The 19,144-nt window shown below is 40.4% G+C and overlaps 1 protein-coding gene across 5 annotated transcripts; it reads left to right on the top strand.

Annotated features, from left to right (window-relative positions):
- Positions 1-4,028: 4,028 nt before the first annotated feature.
- On the top strand, positions 4,029-17,272 carry pax8 (paired box 8). Of its 5 annotated transcripts, none has more exons than XM_020108872.2 (12): positions 4,362-4,490; positions 7,326-7,481; positions 10,342-10,507; positions 10,664-10,861; positions 11,099-11,175; positions 11,389-11,514; positions 12,208-12,383; positions 12,630-12,747; positions 12,975-13,214; positions 13,637-13,738; positions 14,942-15,031; positions 16,169-17,272. In XM_020108872.2, the coding sequence occupies exons 2-12, from the start codon at positions 7,448-7,450 to the stop codon at positions 16,237-16,239; spliced, it is 1,398 nt and encodes a 465-aa protein (XP_019964431.1). In that variant the 5' UTR covers positions 4,362-4,490; positions 7,326-7,447; the 3' UTR covers positions 16,240-17,272. The 5 variants fall into 5 exon arrangements, with proteins under 5 accessions (XP_069369624.1, XP_069369623.1, XP_069369625.1 ...); XM_020108873.2 differs by having other exon boundaries at positions 4,363-4,490; positions 10,366-10,507; XM_069513523.1 differs by lacking the exon at positions 7,326-7,481 and having other exon boundaries at positions 4,029-4,490; positions 10,366-10,507.
- Positions 17,273-19,144: the final 1,872 nt, after the last annotated feature.

Below are 19,144 nucleotides of genomic sequence, written 5' to 3'. Positions count from 1 at the left end.
TCAACACGACTGGATCCCATATGGCAACGTATAGACAACACTGTAAACCCATGTTCTTCTCAGGTGTCATCGGCTCTCTAAGCTGTTACACAACTCGTCATAGCAGAGAACATGCACTGCTACGTATTTAGATCTATTTTGAGGGGACCATGTTGTGTTCAAGTCCCTCTAGTGACATGCATAGCATTCTGAAGGCTCTTATCTAAATGTCTGGTTCAACAACCCTGAATCTCTGCCCGCAGTCTGCTGGAAGTTCTGCTATCTGCTGCAGGGACGGACGCACATTTCACTTTCACACATGTGTCATCTTGTGTGTCTGACTGATGATCCACTACCAGGATCTACCTACACGATCCACCATCACGATCCACCTTCATGATCCACCATCATTATATCTGGTTTCAAGAGGTGGAAAAACAAACAGAAAAGGGAAATTAAAGTGAATAAAAATTAATTCTCAATCTCATCCTCCTTGTTTTTTGCAAAATTAAATGTTTCCACCATCCATGTAAACATGCAGAAACCTTCTTTTACTAAAACCAGCATACAAAACACAAGTATCAGCACTTCGCTTCAGCACTGCAGAAAAAAACCCATTGGCCTAATGTGATCATCAATACTGAGGTGTTTCTCCAGCTATTATGACCTAATTATCTGGCTCATCTCGACTCGCTGACCACAAAGAGACGTGCTGCCCGCTCGGCTAGATTTATAGAAGTTGTCATTAAGTGGCGGCTTCTCCCCGGGAACCATTCATCTTTTTCTAGTGCGGGAGCGCGCAGAGGTGATGCATCGCTTGCAGGGAGCGCGCACTGCGAGTCCGGAGGCACTCTGGAAGAAGCCTGGCTCCAAACAGCTGCTGGCATAGTTTGAATCCAACTTTTACGCAATGTTCCTGCAAGAGTTTGGAGCCATTAGGTCTTATAATAGTATTTATCCAATCGTGCGCACTGCTGCTGCGCCACAGTGAGTTTATTTGCGCCTGTTCCTGATGCACTTTTCATGCAATAGCACTACCTCTTGTTTCTTCTATGATGTTTGATTATGACTATGTCTTATATGCTCTTATATTTTTATATGTGACCTGAAAGCACTTGATTTTACATCAGTAAAACCTATATTTTCCATTTTAACTCGTGGGTTTTAAGGCAGCAGGTACCTTAGATACAGATCTCCTGTTTTATCAGGATTGAAAGTATCTGAATAATTTCAAACATCTCAGTATTTGTGCATGTTTCCTCTTATCACTGCAGTCGGAAGTGTGCGCTCTGACCTCTCGCCCTCACCTCTTGTTGCCACCTGTCGCCGCAGGTTACGCACCTTTTCTCTTTTTTTGCGGACACACAAACTTTGCTCGGGGAAATAAAGACAAGTCAACAAGACACACCCGGAAAGAAGAAAAAGACACAAACACTGTTTGATTTAAAACTACCTGCTCCTGTCTTTTATCCTTCAGTCAGAGTCTGAGTGAAGAAAACCTGTCAGCTGCTCCAAAGACGCAGCCTGAGGTGAGAGTTGCACTGAAAGAATATAAATAATATTAACAGTAATTTATGTAAGAAAAATGACAGGAATGCAGACTACAGAAGATGAAATGAGTTTTTCAGTGGGTCAAATTTTAAGTGCCCTCTCACTTTGTTAATCTATGTAAACATGTTTAACATATAGTTATGTACAAAGTTAGTATATTAACTTTATTAAAACTTTTTTTATTACATTCATTATCGGATTATACAGCGAACTCCTCGAGTTATGAGCTTAACCACAGCATCACATAAACAGGATATTTGCTGCTTGTGGATTTTAAATAGGACACTAAAAGTAAAGTGTGTCCAAAGTGTGTTTAATGATTTTTTTTTTTTCATTGAAATTAGATCTGTTGCTTCTCTTGTATAACGAGTTATAACGTTGGAAACTTTTGGAATAACTGCCCCCACTTTGAATTAAAATTAAATATATTTATAAATATCATATATTAGCCAGTGTTCAACATATATTTTATTATCAAATCGTTTTTTTTCCTTACAACCCATTTATTTCTTATTATTTTTCCAGAACTCGTTTAGCAAGTTGCACCTTGTCAGCATCACCCAAGCATTTTATTGGTTATTTATTGTGTATTCATTCATGCATGTTGGCAAAGACAAAACACATTTTTGGAAAAATCTGTCTGTTTGATATATACAACATTTGTTTAATGAGACGTGTAGCCTCATAATTACAGTGGAGTTGTGTGTCATTAAACTGTCACTTGTGTTTTAGGCGACACTTTTTATAGATTTTACTTTTGACGATAAAAAAAACCCCAATTCTGATCATTACGAAATCCAGAATAGCCTAATGATAATAATGTGTGTGTGTGTGTGTGTGTGTGTGTGTGTGTGTGTGTGTGTGTGTGTGTGTGTGTGTGTGTGTGTGTGTGTGTGTGTGTGACTTTGCTTCAGTTGTGTCTCATAAATCAACTCAAATGATAATTTGTGACGTCTGCCAGGTTGACAACTAATTTAAAAAACGAAAACAATAAAATATTTCTGTTAATTTGCAGTATGTTGAAAACACTACAGCTTCACATTTTTGCACGTTTGCACGTTTTCCCAATTTCCTGCGTTATGCGCAACTGGATTTTAGGGCGTGTGTCTGCCCCTTGGCGAGTGGACCCGTATAATTACGCGCTATTTTAAATCACAGTATCATCGCGATAATAGATACCAATCTATGAGTTTTAATCCCTTGTTAAACTCTCTGTAACCTCCCTCTCTCCCCTCTCCTCCGGGCACTTTGTCTTTTTCTCTGGTCACTTCACAGAGGGACCGTCTCTGTTTCCATCTCATGTTATGATTCCCTTTAGTCTCTTCAGCATTTATTTATTTCAAAACAGTCGTGCCATTGTTCTGCAGCGGCACTGATGTTGACTCACAGCTTTTCTTTTAGAGGACTTCAATCACCGACTGACCAGAAAAAGGACTGATGCTGATTTTTCTGACAATTTTTGGCTTTAAAGCTGCAGGGAAACTGGATTAATTTGCGTAAAGTTGATCAATAATTATTAAAGTATAGTGTCACCAGTTATTTCACATTTTCCCAATTTCTCTCATACAAAATAGATCAGTTTCCATTTAAAACACACAGACACACACGCGTCCATATGGTTGGATAGACGTGCAGGAGACGAGGTGCCATGGCTGAGTGTCATTAGAGGTGTTGAGTTTGTTTTACAGGTTTGTGAGAACAACATTTAACAGCGTTATAACTCGGGGGGATCCTGACACCCTGGTGTGACATCACGCACACGCACCAGGGCCTGTTTCACGCAGCAGGGTCATGTCAGAAACACAGCAGACCAGAAACACTCCACTCGCGCCACAGTAACGCTTTAGTTTCAGGGCTGAGAAATAAAACCTATAGCATCCAGAGGTGGATTCAAACCGAGCAGAGAACATCTGGAAGTTATACAAGCAACACAATCTCAATCTCCTGGAGAGACATGCACGCTCTAAACGAAACAGACCAGTCTCCATTTCAAATAACAATTGGAGGAAAAGAGCAAAAAAAAACAATTAAAAGTGATTTTGTGTTTATTATTATTATTTCTAGGCTACATTATTACAGACTTTAGAACATTTTATAACAAAAGGCCTCACTGGAGAAGTTATAGGTCAGAGGAATAGAGTTTAGATCAGGTTTTGTTGTGATTCCAGGTGTTTTATACAGGAAAAAGACAGACGTTATGTATTTACTTGCATTTTCATTGGACATTTGTGAACATATATACTACAGGTAATAAATGAAATATAGATATTTATGGCCTTTGTGTTAAAACTTGTTTTTAGATAATAATCAATTGAATTAGTTTTGCATGAGTTTGACAAACTTGGAAAGGTTTATGGGAAAGTTTGGATGTGAATCTGTTTAAAGACAGATTGTATTTCATTGTTCTTCTAATTTGCACCAGTGTTCAGTAAGATAGAAAACAAATATCGTGCCTGTGTCTTCCTGGTCCAGGTGCTAGTGAACCTGTCAGACTCAACCTGTGACGGATCGCAGCAAATCGAGCACTAAATTGTGTGTGAACGCTGCGCTCGGAACCGGCCGGAGACGCGCAGCCCACACACGCCTGCGCACGGTCTAATCAAAGCGGGGCTGTCGCTGGAGATGAATGGAAACAAGCCGTCTCCTTGACAAGTGTTTCCGTACAGTCCGCTCAGTGCCATCAAAACACATGGGTCAGTCATCCTCCTCTCTCCTCTCCATACTGAACCACTCCTCCTCCTCCTCCTCCTCTTCCTCCTCCTCCAATAGCTGCAGGGCGCCATCCTCTGCGCAATCCCGGTTGGATAAAAACTGGCTGAGTGTTGGCTGCGCACACCACAGAACAACACAACAGCCCCGGACGCGCGACTATCTAGTGCCACAACAACAGAGTCCTTCTATATCGGATAATATCAGAATATCTGGGACGATTTTCATTTTTCAGATCCAACGTGGAACAGGTAAGTTCTCTTTTAAATTCCTCGTGGAGATGTATCTGTGTGAGAATGTGTGAATGACAATATCAGAGACGCAGTCCTTGTAGAAACGGCGAGCTGAACTGAAGCCCTTCAGAGGAGACTTAAATGATCCAAAACCACTCTGCAGGACGCACCACACACAGAGAGAATATTATATTATTCCGTTTGCAGACGCAGGGAAAGAATCAGAGCAATTTTCTGTAATAATGGTGTAAAGACGTGAGTCAGGTCCAGATAAGCGGAGAGTTTGATAACAGGAAGATTCATCCACATTCACCTCATGCTGAGAGTCCTGGTTGTAAATAAAAGAGCTGAATATTAAACTGTGCTGAGGGGGATTTTTCAGAAGTGAATCTGAAGCTGTAGATAACTGGTAAACATGCGTAAACGTGCGTAATGTTGGTTTAAAACATAGAACCTGTGTCTGATCAGATATAGTAAAGTATAGTTAACATGCTACAGTTTTATGTGTTAGAACTTTTCTCATTATTCTCATTTAATGTGGTAAAATACTTAAATGCATTTAATGTGAAAACGAGAACATGTGCAGAACGTTGGTGTTTGTCTCTGACACAAAATGCAGGAGAGTCAAAGGTGACCGATATCAACAGTATACAAGCAACTAAGTTCAATAATTTATCACTAGAATAAAACAGAAAATGTAATTTAAAACAGAAACATAGGGTGAGGCTTGTTGTGTAGAATCTGGGCTCCTTTTTCTAATAAGACTGTGAGAATGTAGCCTGAAAATAATAGTAGTATGAAATCAATTATAATGGAATCTTTGCTCTTTTCCTCCAATTAATCTTGGCCATGATATGAAGTCATAAAATAAAAAATAAACTCGTTTAGAGCAAGCTTATACAGCAATGGATACCTAAAAAGGGTTTTAAAAAAACTACAAGATATTGTGTTTTTTATCTTACTGTGTGTGGAGAGCTAGATATTCTATACAATAAAATCTGGAATTAGAAATGGAAAACTAGATGTTGTTCTCCGTGACACCGAAGCCAAAAGTCCAAAATGTCCAAACAATAAAACAACAGCCATTTTTAACAGGCATCATTTTAGTTGTATATTAGTATTATTATTTAAAATGTTATATGGTTACGTTATAATCAGAGCTCCACATTTTAAAATAATTAAAAAGTTAAAAAGGTTTCAACCATTCAGTCAGACCTCACTGTCATTAATTGATATAATTGATTAGTGATTTATTTATCTCTGAACATTTTACTATATTATTATGATGGATGTAACTTTGTAAAAAATTTAGTTGCAGCCAATTTAAATATTTTTTATTAAAATGTAAAAAAAAATTAATATAGGATTTTCACTATCACTCCACAGTTTCTTTTTTTGTATCACATCACTAATTTAAAGTTTGAAATCAAAAAATTTCTTTGTTTGGTTCATTCATTTTTTGGGAGATTTATTTTACTTGCAGTCATGATTTTCTAAAAACTTAAATATTCAGCCTAAACCTAAAGTTATATTTAAAGGTAACACTGCTTTGCATATGCGAGTTCAACTAAATTTCAATTCAAGTTAAAGCTCAGACGTTAAACACACACATCTAAATACAAAACTTCATCAAACCTCCCAACGCACAGTCAAGGCTTCATTTCTAATCTCATGTCACAATGTAAATGTTGTTAGCGACAAACCAAAAATATCAAACACTTCACTCTAACTTGTGTCGTCAGTCGTCACATGTAATAGACTGTGACACTCTGCTAATTATTTGGTTGAATGTTAAAGTGTCACCCAGCAGGACATGACAACACCTGACACACTCACACGACAGCTTGAATTTGAACATTCAGGACAATTAACAGGGGCTTTAATTACTTGTATATGAATCTGATTCTTTTCCACTCGTGAAATCTTATAAAACCCAACATCATATTATCCTGGGCTAACATTTATATCCACTGAATTCATTATGCTGGTGTCACTGTCTCCTTTTATTAATATATCATTTATATATCCTGCTCGTATTGTCATAACATCAGCTGAATGTCTTTTAAGCGTATTGTGCAGAGAGGAGAGATGTACACATCAGCACCAGCTGAACAGATGGAGCTGTATTCAACAACTGCCAGTCAACACATTTACAACCGACTTCCCATGTTTTAGTTAAAAGTAAAGATTCTTATAAATAACCACCATCATTTAAATCCATCACTTTCTTTATTTAACGTAGATTCTTTCTAACAAGATGGAGCCACTTGATCTTTAGGAAAAAATGAATCCATATATGTGCATTTGACACCACAGTCACAGCTTTCATGCAATTTAAATTAAGTTAATGTCAAGTTTTGCTAAAATTAAAGTGAATCAGTAAGAAAGACGCCTATTCCTTAAACTCTCATTCCAACTTTACTCCACTTACATCACAAAACATATCTAATTCCTCAGTTTTGCTATTTTACAGCCTAAATGATAAACACTATTGTTTCCACAGTGATTAATGAGACCAGTCAATCCTAATTACAAAGTGTTTAATAAAGGGAAACTGTATGTCTAACAGGAGCAGTCATCTGATCCGGCCGAGGGGGAACAAAGACTCTCTTCTTTTACAAATACTGATCATTAAACGAAATGTTTCTTAGATAAATAGACGTATTCTGGACAAACTTAAAGTTAAATGAGCTAAAAATATCTGTTCGTACTGATAAAGAACCATGTGCACAGGTCTCTGTATAGACATAAATGAAGACACCCGGGGGGCCACAGTGAGTATTTCCTCAGAGGCCTCACATGTCTGACAAACACCCGCGTCTCATGAAACCCCCTGCATGTGTCCTCCTGCAGCGTGTGACCGGCGGTGCACACTCATGCCAGACGAGGCAGGCCGAGGAGTAAGAGCACCTTAACTGAGTTAAGACAGTGTGGGAGGAGAGCGTCAAACGTTGGGCCGGTGGAACGAGGACCAAATGCTCAGGGATATGTCCAGCAACTCTGGAAGAGGTAACTAACACAAGACAAGCTGCAGGGGTCTGGGTCTCCTCAAGACCCCTGGGATGGAACTGTTCAACTTTAATAAAGCTGGCATTTCATGAAATTAGCAGGAAATGAAAATAAGAACTACATAACATCAATTTCCCCACATTTGACACGCCCATTTGAGCTTGAAGTTTGGAAAATCAACACTTTCCTCTTCTGAGCATTCATAAGTTGTATTAACATGTAAAACACAATTTACATTTGGCACTGCAGCGACCTCTTAGGAAATAAACAGAAAACCTAATAAATAAAGTTGACACAATTTAGGGAGTAGAAGTTACAGCTGTTCACTAATCCTGGACTTAAATATATTCTTTTATTACTTAGAAATATCCATTTTACTGGATTGGGCTATAGACCATTTATTTAATGTTTGTGTAATACTTTTGAACGTTAATTTGGGACTATAAGGAAAGTATTTCCATTTTGAATATCAACTTGTTGTGTATTTTACATCATTTTATATTAATTTATCCAAAAGTTGGTCTGAAAGTTTTTGGATCACAAACTTGGAACCACCACACCACTAAACTAATTGGTTGTGATCAGTGTTTGGGATGTGAGTAATACCTGGTCTGAAGGCTGGTTGGTTACATTCCACCACAAATTAGTTGGGAATCACAGAAAATATCCAGTGTTACAGAGAGAAGAGTCTCATCCTCACATCGAGCTGGTGAAGGGGTGAAGTCATATTTTTCTTCCAGTTGCTGTGAGGGATAATGAAGAGGTTAATTAGATGAAACCTAAATCAATTCAGATCTATCTACCCATCTATCTATCGATCTCTTTCCATTTTTCTATTTATGTGCTTTGTTTTTTTCATCGTGCACGCGGTGTCTGCATGCATGTGCGCGCGGGTGCGTGCTCGTCCCTCCCCCCCCGGGGCTGCTCGGCTTTAATATCCTGCAGGTTGATGAAGCTTGGCGGGGAGATTTTTTTCCACACTCCGCTGGCAGCGTTAATAGAGGCTCCCCTCTCTCCCCCATGCATCCATCCCTCCTTCTCTCCCTCCCTCTTTCTCTCCCTCCCTCCCTGGGCCTGGTCCGGTCTGTTTGATGTGGAAATGCAAGCTGGGAAAAGGCAGAGAGAGAGAGAGGTGGATCAGTGGGTTAAATTAAAAGCTGTGGTGTGTCAGTCCCTGGACAGGACGGACGGATGGATGGATGGAGAGAATCCTCCGTCCTTTACTTTCATATATACTATAAATATGCAGATGTTGTCTGGTTTATATGTGACAGTTATACTGGTCTCAGTGTTTTTTTCTATATATGTTTAAATAACTAACACCTCATTAGCAGTATAATGAGACTCATATGCATTAAATTGTGATATATCTATAAGGTTTTGGTATATCCCACAATAACTGGTCTGGTAGTAGTAGTAGTACTTAGTAGTAAAGTACTTTGTAGTAACGTATGATTGGTATATGTGTTACAGTAGCCTACATCAATTATAAATGATAAGTGTTGTACCAAACTCCTATGTCCCAGATAAGAAATAAATAATAGTAATAATAAGAAGAATGTATTTCTATAGCCCATATTCACAAATCACAATTTGTCTCTTAAGGTGTGACATCCTCTGCCCTTGACCTTCAACAAGATTATTGAAAAAAACAACCAAAAAACCCTCTTAGTAATACTAGTAATAATAATAATAATAATAATAGACCTTATGTCTTATTTTTAAAAGATATAATACAATGTGCTTCGCAAAATGAAAAATACATTTAAAAAGACAAATATCTTACAAGTTAGACGTCAAATATTATTCCATGTAGACTATTCTTAACTTATTTAAATGAACATCTGCTTTAATGTTACCAAATAAGGAAAATCCCAATGAGAAAGTAAAACAGAAATTAGTAGCATCCAGAGAAGAAAGTTGAGAGTGCGTCTGTAATTATTTTTTATAACAAGCTAAATAACTTGGAAGAATCAAACCAATGAGGTGAGTTTGGACTATTATTTGTAGGTGAAGTTAAACAGGAAGAGAACAGAACAAACTGATCTTAATATACTTCTGAAGTGTGATTATATTTTATATCATAGTGGTTGTTTTTTATCAGGAAGATACTCTTTCATTCTCTCAATTTAAATAAATGTAAACTCTAAACCCTGTTTCAGTTTGCAAATACTGTAACCTTCAGCCTGTTAAATTTGGTTTGTCAGAACATTTTTGTTCTGTTTGGAAAATTTCAATAATTCTCTGCGGTACATTTAAGATACTTTGATTTAAGCCAGATAAGATACTACAACAGTCTTAAATAAAACAATATATATATATATATATATACATATATATTTCCTATGCTTTTCTGCTCTTTCTCTTTTATTTTGTTCTTTTTTAATTTAATTTACATTTTTCTTTTAATATATCACGTTACATGACATCGGTCAATGACTGTTACAATTCTGTTCTTGTGTGAATGTCCACACACAGAGATTAGTATGTTTTTTATATTATACTATATATCATATATATGTTTTATTTGAACTTATGAGTAAAATTTTGTCAACAGATTTGAACATTATTGTGACCATGTATGGAGAAAACTATTGGGGAACTAAATTAGTCATGGTTTAGTTTCATTGTTACGTTGAGTAAAATACTTACGTCTTCATGTTGGTAGTCTGGTCTGAGTTGTTCCTCAAGCCGTACGAGTGTAGGTGAGTGTGTGTGTGTGTGTGTGTGTGTGTGTGTGTGTGTGTGTGTGTGTGTGTGTGTCCAAGTGTACATGACTTATATAAATGCAGTTGCTGTTACGTTTCCATGTCTCAGGTTCCAAGACATTTATGAGTGTTCATCCCCCCTCCTCCCCCAGGTCATGGGGGTCTTAACCAACTAGGCGGAATGTTTGTTAATGGCCGTCCACTTCCGGAGGTGATCCGGCAACGCATTGTGGACATGGCCCACCAGGGGGTTAGGCCCTGTGACATCTCCCGGCAGCTCCGAGTCAGCCATGGGTGCGTCAGCAAGATCCTGGGACGGTAAGTTCACCAACAAGCGCATTACTCAACTTCCTGTTACTGTTGATCAACCTGTCCGTGTTCTTTGACCTCTGGACGTCGGTTTACTTATCACAAATGTTTCGTTCTCTAACACTTAAAGCAATGACTGAAATCCTTCTACCTCCTTTCTTCCAGCTACTACGAGACAGGAAGCATCAAGCCTGGTGTGATTGGCGGCTCCAAGCCCAAGGTGGCCACCCCGAAAGTTGTGGAGAAGATCGCAGATTACAAGAGGCAGAACCCCACCATGTTCGCGTGGGAGATCAGGGACCGGCTGCTGGCAGAGGGAGTGTGTGACGGCGACACAGTGCCCAGCGTGAGCTCCATTAACAGGTGACAAAGTCAATTATGAATGAAATCATGCTTGTGCCTCTGTGGCTCAGAAGTCAGGGATGGTGGACGAGGGGGACAAGTGTAATGTTGGGGTTATGAAATCAGCATCTTCCCATCAAAGATCCTCGTCCAGAAAAACTTTAAACTTTCTCAAGCACATCTTCCTTCAGCACTGATACATTATCATCATGTTAATGCTGATATCCAACCAATTAAGTTGATGTTCCTTTGTTTCAGAATAATACGAACTAAAGTCCAACAGCCGTTCAATCTGCCTCTAGATGGAAAAGGCCTGAGTCCAGGACAAACCTTAAGTAAGTCTGCACCATTCACAAACACATGCACGGTGAAGTTGTGTATCATATCAGCCTGTGTTATCACATGACGCTGACGGATTAAGGTTAAAGATAGGGCACGCTCATTGTTCTGTGGGATTAAACTCGTGACCTTGCCGACCACTGAGATGTGCAGCATCGTTTCCGCTCTCCATCTCCAATCTGTCTGTTTTTGTTTTTCTCCCTCCCCAGTCCCCAGTTCAGCAGTCACCCCTCCCGAATCTCCTCAGTCCGACTCGCTGGGCTCAACCTACTCCATCAGCGGCCTGCTGGGTATCCCTCATCCCAGCGCCGAGGGCAAGAGGAGCCACGATGACAGTAAGAATCAGATCAAGTCAATGGGATGCAGCACGTCGCTGGTTCAAGTTTGTGCTCTTGTGGTGCAGTGGTGGTGAATGGAACCAAGTCGATTAGAACAACATCAACGGCTTAAGCTGTTGCTGTTCCCAACAAAACAGAGGAAACACTCATAGAAGTCATTTGCAAACACTTACACTTAAATCTAGCAACTTTTTTTAAATGTAATGTTTAATTTCTGACCTAATTTGAATTTAACACTATTTTAACATCTTGCATGCGATCATTTACTCTGAGAAATCATGTCTTTGAAGGCTGAAACGCACACCTACACTCTCCAGATTGCTTTATTTAATCACTTATTTGACCTTTATTGTTGCCACGAGGAACAAGTTTCTCTGCCACAAGTCATTAAACAAAGAGCTATGAGATTAATTCAAAATACCTTATTCACCCCTGAAAGGCAATTTCAGGCCTGTTAATGGGAAACTATTTCACAGTACATTCACACATATATATATATAAATACAAAAATCTGTTCTTCTGTATCGGTCACTGACATGAAAGTTTAGTATAAGGGGAAAGTTACAGTTATATAGTTGAGTCATTTACTAATGAAACCATTCATTTTCGGTGGCCAGAATCCTGCCTGAGGAATTATAGAAATTTGATTATTTTTACCACACACATCATATCCTCCTCTGTGTCTCCCAGGTGACCAGGACAGCTGTCGGCACAGCGTGGACTCTCAGGGCAGCGGCGGCGTCCCAAGAAAACAGATGAGGGTGGATCATTTCTCAGCCGCCTCCCAACATCTGGACTGCGGGTTCGAGCGTCACCACTACCCTCCGGACTCATTCAGCTCGGCCTCAGGCAGCAAGGCAGAGCAGGTACAGCAGCAAATAACTAATGATCAATGCACAGTAACACAGTGGGCACTGGAAACTCACAGTACTCAAGGAATAAATATTTAAACACAGCTCAGAGGGGAAGGTAATTAATTGGAGATGTATTTTTCTTGGTCTTGTTTTCTTATTTTCATAATTTCAGATAAGTTTTTCCACAATTTGGAATTTGAAATATGTATTTTGTCCTTTGACTTCCTCAAATGGCTAATCCCAGTTTGTCATCCCCAGACTTTGTACCCACTGTCCCTGCTCAACGGCAGCCTCGACGAGGCCAAGACCAGCCTCTCGGCATCCAGCTCCACCATTGGACGGAATCTGGCTCATCAGAGCTACACCATGGTGACCGGTGAGAATCTTAATGTTAGATGATGGCGAAGATGCCCTTTGACCCCCGCACACAAAGCACATGGCACAAAGTCGTCAACATGCTGACTCTTAGCATCAGCATCTCTTACACAACCCTGACACCTCCCACTCTTTGTTTGTTGTTGACGTGTTACCTGTGTTTTTTTAGTTCCACTCATGTTCATCATTTGCTTTTCATTTTCCTCACCCCGCCCGTCACCACCTCAGACCCGCTACAGTCCCTGCCGCTGTGTCTAAAACAGGAAATGTCCCCGGAGGTGACCAGCACAAGCCCATCGCCAAACATGGCGGCCTCCAACCTGGCGTTCTTGGAGCTGCAGGCGCTGCAGAAACCCGTTTCTGTCAGCGGCAGCAGCTGCAGCTCCAACCATTTCCCCAATGCATTCAACTCATTCTCCCATCATGCACCAGTGTACGGGCAGTTCAGCAGTCAGTCAGTCATATCAGGTAACGCAGGCGTTCATCTCATTCATGTTCATACTCATGACCAATGTATTTGTGTTTGCAGGTTATAAATAAAGTTTATTTTCATTATCTGCTGCTTAATTATCAGGTTTTTAACTTATCATTTGCTCAATTGGTTGTTTTGAAAAATGCCCTGAACTTAAGTTGTCTTATTCTCACAGTCCAAAACTCTAAAATATATAATTTATTATAACAGAAGACAAAGGAAAACAGCAATGAATCACAACTGAGAAGCTGAAACCACAGAATTTGGACCTTTTCCTTCATAGAAAATAATTATTAATAGAAATTGTTACGATTAACATTAATCAACATATTGTGACGGCTCCTATTCTTCTGTAAAACATCGACCTGAACTTCCATCTTAACTTAAAAGCTGTGTGTGTTGTGCTGTGTGTTTTCAGGACGTGACATGGTGAGCTCCACGCTGCCAGGTTACCCACCTCACATCCCGTCCCCTGCACAGTCAGGATACTCCTCCTCTGCCATCACAGGCATGGTCGCAGGTAAGGACCAAAATAAATTAAAGGATATAACTTTTTAAGTATAAATCACATCAAACAGGTAGAGAGGAAGTGAAGGGAGGAAGAAAACGAATACAGAGAAAGGAAAGGCTGAAACGGAGGCTTGTAGATTAACAGGGAGACTGGCTGAGTTAATGAGTAGCCCTGCCAGGGTGGTGAACTCTATGTGTGTGTGTGTGTGTGTGTGTGTGTGTGTGTGTGTGTGTGTGTGTGTGTGTGTGTGTGTGTCTGTGTCTGTGTGTCTGTGTGTGTGCGTGGGTGCACATGGGCCCAGGGGGTACAGGGAACAGGCTGGGGGTTCCGCCCTGCTGCCCACAGCCCCCCACCCAGACACCTCTGACCACCCATCGCCATGGGAACCAGGGGGCCCGGGAGGGAGATGCAGGGGTGGGCGGAGGGGGTGTAAAGTCTGGGTATGAACGAAGAGGGGTGGTGTGTGTGTGTGTGTGGTGTGAGAGCACGTTTGTGTGGGTTTCTGTGTATGTGTGTCTTTGTCAAGATGCCTGCATACGACCAGACACTGTGTGTGTGTGTGTGCGTGCGTGCGTGCTTGTGTGTGTGATGTGCCTTTTTTTATTTGAAGTCTGCCCTCCGAAGCGCGAAATGAGAGGGTCTGATTTATTATTTTTCTGGTGGGCTCGCTGTGAGGAAGCGTTGATACACAATTACTGAGTGAAGGGGTGGGTGGTTGGGTGGGTGGTGGGGTTAGGACAGGAGGAGGAGGTGGGGAGCCCAGGGATTCATTCCAGCCAACATAATTACCAATTAGATATTGGAATGTTAAAAAAAAAAAAAAAAAAGACGAGGAGAAAAGAAAGAAAGAGGAGTGCCAGGAAGCAGGAAGTGTAGGACGGAGAGAGGAGGAGGGCATTTCAGAGGGCAGAGGCTGAGCGATGCGAGGGGCCGAGGAAAGAGGGCGTAGAGACTGATGCACGCACCACTGGTCCGAGGGATTTCACCCTCAGCCATCCACCTGCACCACAGATTAATGGTTTACAAGCTGCACTAACTGTTGGTGAATTATGAGCTAAGGCTGAGCAGACGCTGGCACACACACACACACACAAACAGAGCTCTCGGCCATGACTTAGCTTCACTCCTTTTAATAACATGTGTTGTCTTTGTTGTTGGGTTTTATCTGCAGGACGTGAGTGTTTGATCGAGTTCTTTTTTTCTGTGTCGCAGCAGGTGCAGATTACACCGGTCAGTCCTACACCCATTCACCCTACACCTCGTACAGTGAGGCCTGGAGGTTCACTAACTCCAGCATTCTGGGTGAGAAGGACACACCGACAACACTGACTGTGTGTGTGTGTGTGTGTGTGTGTGTGTGTGTGTGTGTGTGTGTGTGTGTGTGTGTGTGTGTGTGTGTGTGTCTGTGTGTGTGTGTGTGTGTGTGTGTGTGTTTAATTCATATTGTTTGTTTGCGGCTGACAACCTCATGCATCTAGCACCTCGTCTCTGAATACATTTAGTTTTTTTCTGTATAATGATGAACGTGGACCTTCACAATAAAAGACACATTATTTAGATGTTGAAATGGTTCTCAGGAGTGTCTGCATTAACACATAAAACTCCCCTGAAAGTTTAGGAGAAGTCTCTGCTGCAGAATTTATGATTCACTGTATTTAAATGACGGGCTGACATGCAGGAAGCTGTAGGCAAATGCACTTTCTCCCTGTGGATGGATTTACTTGGAAGCTCAGTGCTCTACATTACTTTAATATTATTTTTCATATATTCAAACTTTATTTAACAATGAGAAATTCCATTTCAAGGTTGGAAAACTTTTATGCAAGATAAAAACGTATATATATAAAAACCAATATATAATAAGATAATAGGCAAAACAGAGCCAACTGAAGGAGTAATTTACCAAATGTAAAATCAGATAACTCAAGTTAAACTAATTTTACAGATAATTCAAGAAAGACTTTCTTTCCCAGCACTGCTCATACATTACATTTATATATACATTTATTTATGTATATATAAATGTACTAACAACAAGAGGAAGCCTTCAAGAATAGATCCAACAACAATCAGCTCCATTTCCCCCCTGGTATTAACTGGTAACAGATGTACAGTACATCTTGCGACACTTTATCTTAGGACCATGATATAGTCGAGCTATCTATGGATTGACATCAGACTGTGTATCAGTGGTGCAAATAACTAATTCACATGAGGCATATCTGGCAGATTTGAGGGGATATCTCTGTCCTGCACTTTGATTCCTGAAGAGTCACATCAGAAGTTGAGACTCGATCATGGACTCGATGCACTTGCAGGGACACTCAGAGCCGCTCAGACCCTCAGCTCAACCATCTGCTGCGAAAGCTCAGATAAGATGAGATAAACAAAGTCTGATCCACCACCAACACCTTCCTCTCTTTGTGTCTCCCCCCGCAGGTTCCCCCTATTACTACAGCTCAGCCTCCCGTACAGCCCCACCGCCTGCAGCCGCCTACGACCACCTCTAGTCCCTGCTTCATGGACAGACTCTGTGTCTGATGGACCGGACTCGACCCACCGGGCTGAGACCGGAGAACCTTCCCACCGTCATGCGGACCGAGGCATTAAAGTCAAAAGTGGATGTGAACTTGAGACTCTGCTGACAAACCAGCAACACGTTTTCTTATGACATCCTCTCATGGTGAACCACACCATCTTCTGCGTTATTTATTTGTCAGGACTGACACCATTTTCCAGGGTTGACTCTGACTCGTGCACGTTTACACATTGCTGACAGTGAACTCCTTGTTTCCTGCAGAGACTCCACCTGATATCAGTATGATCAGTACACAGATAGCTCTTTAATGCTGTTTTGGCCAAAGACTTTCGTTCTCGCACATCTGCAACTTGACTCTTCAGTGAGTAGGGATATGCAACTTCTTTATAATGAACTATGCCCACATGTGTTTACAATTAATGCTTTTTTCTTAATTGTGAACCCTGTCAAATTCCTTTTTCTTGATCTGTGTCTGCTTGCAAATTCATTTTTGTGATTTCTGTTTTGTTGTTTCCACTGTAAATTCAGAGCTTTTCCTGGTCGTGAGCGTAGACTCAAGGGCGACACATGTAATCACAATTACAACACAAATGCCAACGTATGCCCCTCCAAGTCAATAAATGTATCTGTTCAGCAATGTGTACATATTGTAAATGATGAATTACTTATGGGGAAGTGATGCAATTTGACTCTGAGAATGACTGATGAGGGAGGGGGGTGATTTGGCTACTGAAACCAACAGGGCTTGAAATGGGCCTTTGTTGTTTTGCTTCAAATAAATTTAGTTTGTTGTCATGCCGATTGTTCTGATGTTTGGTAAGAACTGTGACTATTTTTTCTTATACTGTTATTAATATTATTGCAGATGTACATAATGAATTTCTAAAGAATTATTTTAATTAAAGCATGACAAATTTATCTCTGCTTCTACTGTGTCTTTTTTAAAAGGATGGTTTTCAAACCCGTGAGCTGAAAACAAATAAATAAAGACAAATAATTATCAATTATTCTTTCAATAATTTGCGTTTATGTGTTCATAGCACATTTGTTGATTGTGATTAGAATACACTATCAGGTATAATGTAATGACAAGGGTTTCTCCCAAATTATTGTCTGCTTGAGTTATTATCATTATTATTATTAAAATGCACTCTAATAACTTTTCACATCAAGGAGGCTGACGTTTATTTTCTGTTTATTAATAATAATAATAATAATAGTAATAAAATTCACTCTAAGGTAACTGTAATGAAACTTTTCCAAAACTATATGTATTCAACGCTGATTGCGATATTATTAACATTATTATTATTAATAATATTCTAAACACTGGTCTTCTGCTGCTTAACCTGAAATCTTTTTTCCTTTTTCTTGCAGCTCAGGGCATTTTTAAAAGGACGAAACCAATGATCCTGAAAACACGCGCATCTGTTTAATTTGGTCTTTTATTTTCTGCATCATGTAGTTTTATTTGCAGTCGCTGCGTGGCTCTTTGCGGCCTCATTACTGCGGCGCGTTAACGAGGCCACGGTTCGCCGGTGCCGCGGCCCACCTGGTGCCACCGCGCGCGGGACACGCGCGGCCCCGCGAGGATGACGGAGTGGGAGGCCGTGCGCGCGAGACCCCCCACACACAGCACGTGACATAGTAGTAATAATAATAATAATAATAATAATAATAATAATCTATTTATTCGCACGTGTCAATCAAACAAACTGATACTTTAAATAATTTACACTCAAAATATATAGGAGCTGAATGTGTCTAATCTGAAGGGACTTCAATGTGAAGGAGATGAATCAGTGTGTTCTGGAGCTTTACATCATAGCTCATAATCTTCCTCATGATTCCTTTGAATTATAGTCTGTGATGAATAATATGAATGAGTGCGAACCTGCCAATAAATGTGCTACATAGGCCTACATAAGTAGTATGTGTAATATAGATTATTTAAAACAAAATCTATTCAGGTCTAAAGGTATATAAATAAAAAAGATGAAATATTCCAATGATTTTCATTTTTTGTTTCCTTCTAAATGTTTTTCATTGTTCACCTGTATTTAATATTTCATTTTAAATACAACAGATTTAAGTCTATATGTGTTAATTTTGACAGGCTACCTTTTTTTTTTAGCTGTGGGGAAAACGAATGTGCACTTGAACTCTGGGTTTTATTCTCTTTGACCGAGGCCCCTTGTTTGGTCTCATTAGACCACTGGAACCTCTGCGGAGATTTCCTGTTCACAAACTTTTGTGCAGTTCATGGCCTAATTCATCACTGAGGAAACTCTCAAACCTAATAATATAACTCCGGAATCAGACCGTATGAAGGCTTTTGTCTGACTTCTGAGACAATCACTTAAAGTCCTCAATATCAGTGCAGTCGGAGCAGCATCTGTCCGCTGATGAAGAGCGGCCGTGACGTCTCTCTGTTTACAGTATGCACTCGTCTTTCTCCCTGTCTCTCCAAGCCTTCACCCTCCTCACATTTCAACATTTCCCTGACTCACCTCTTTACACCCTCTCTTTGTATCCCTCTCCTGCAGCCACACTGTACACGCCGCGTACCGCCCTGTAAACTTTAAACAATAGCTGCACTTCATCCCATTGTTGTCCAAGTGGCCTGGCCCACTCCAGACAGCCCATCAACTGACTGGACACTCATTCTTTCCAAACACCCCCCCCCTCCTGCTCAGGCATGCAGAACACACACACATCCATATACATTCATACATACAGAGGAGCTGTTAAGTGGATGTGCCTCACAGCCACAGAGGCAGACCTTTTAACCGAACCCAGTTTCAGATTCCTCAGCCAGCTGACGGACGGCCAGAGAAATAACGGCCGCAAACGTTAAACATTAACAGTCTCACTGC

This window comes from Paralichthys olivaceus, chromosome 18 (genome assembly GCF_024713975.1).
Source record: "Paralichthys olivaceus isolate ysfri-2021 chromosome 18, ASM2471397v2, whole genome shotgun sequence".
NCBI lineage: Eukaryota > Metazoa > Chordata > Actinopteri > Pleuronectiformes > Paralichthyidae > Paralichthys > Paralichthys olivaceus.
The sequence above is the reverse complement of the archived record's forward strand: the minus strand, read 5'-3'. Positions and strand labels throughout refer to the sequence as shown.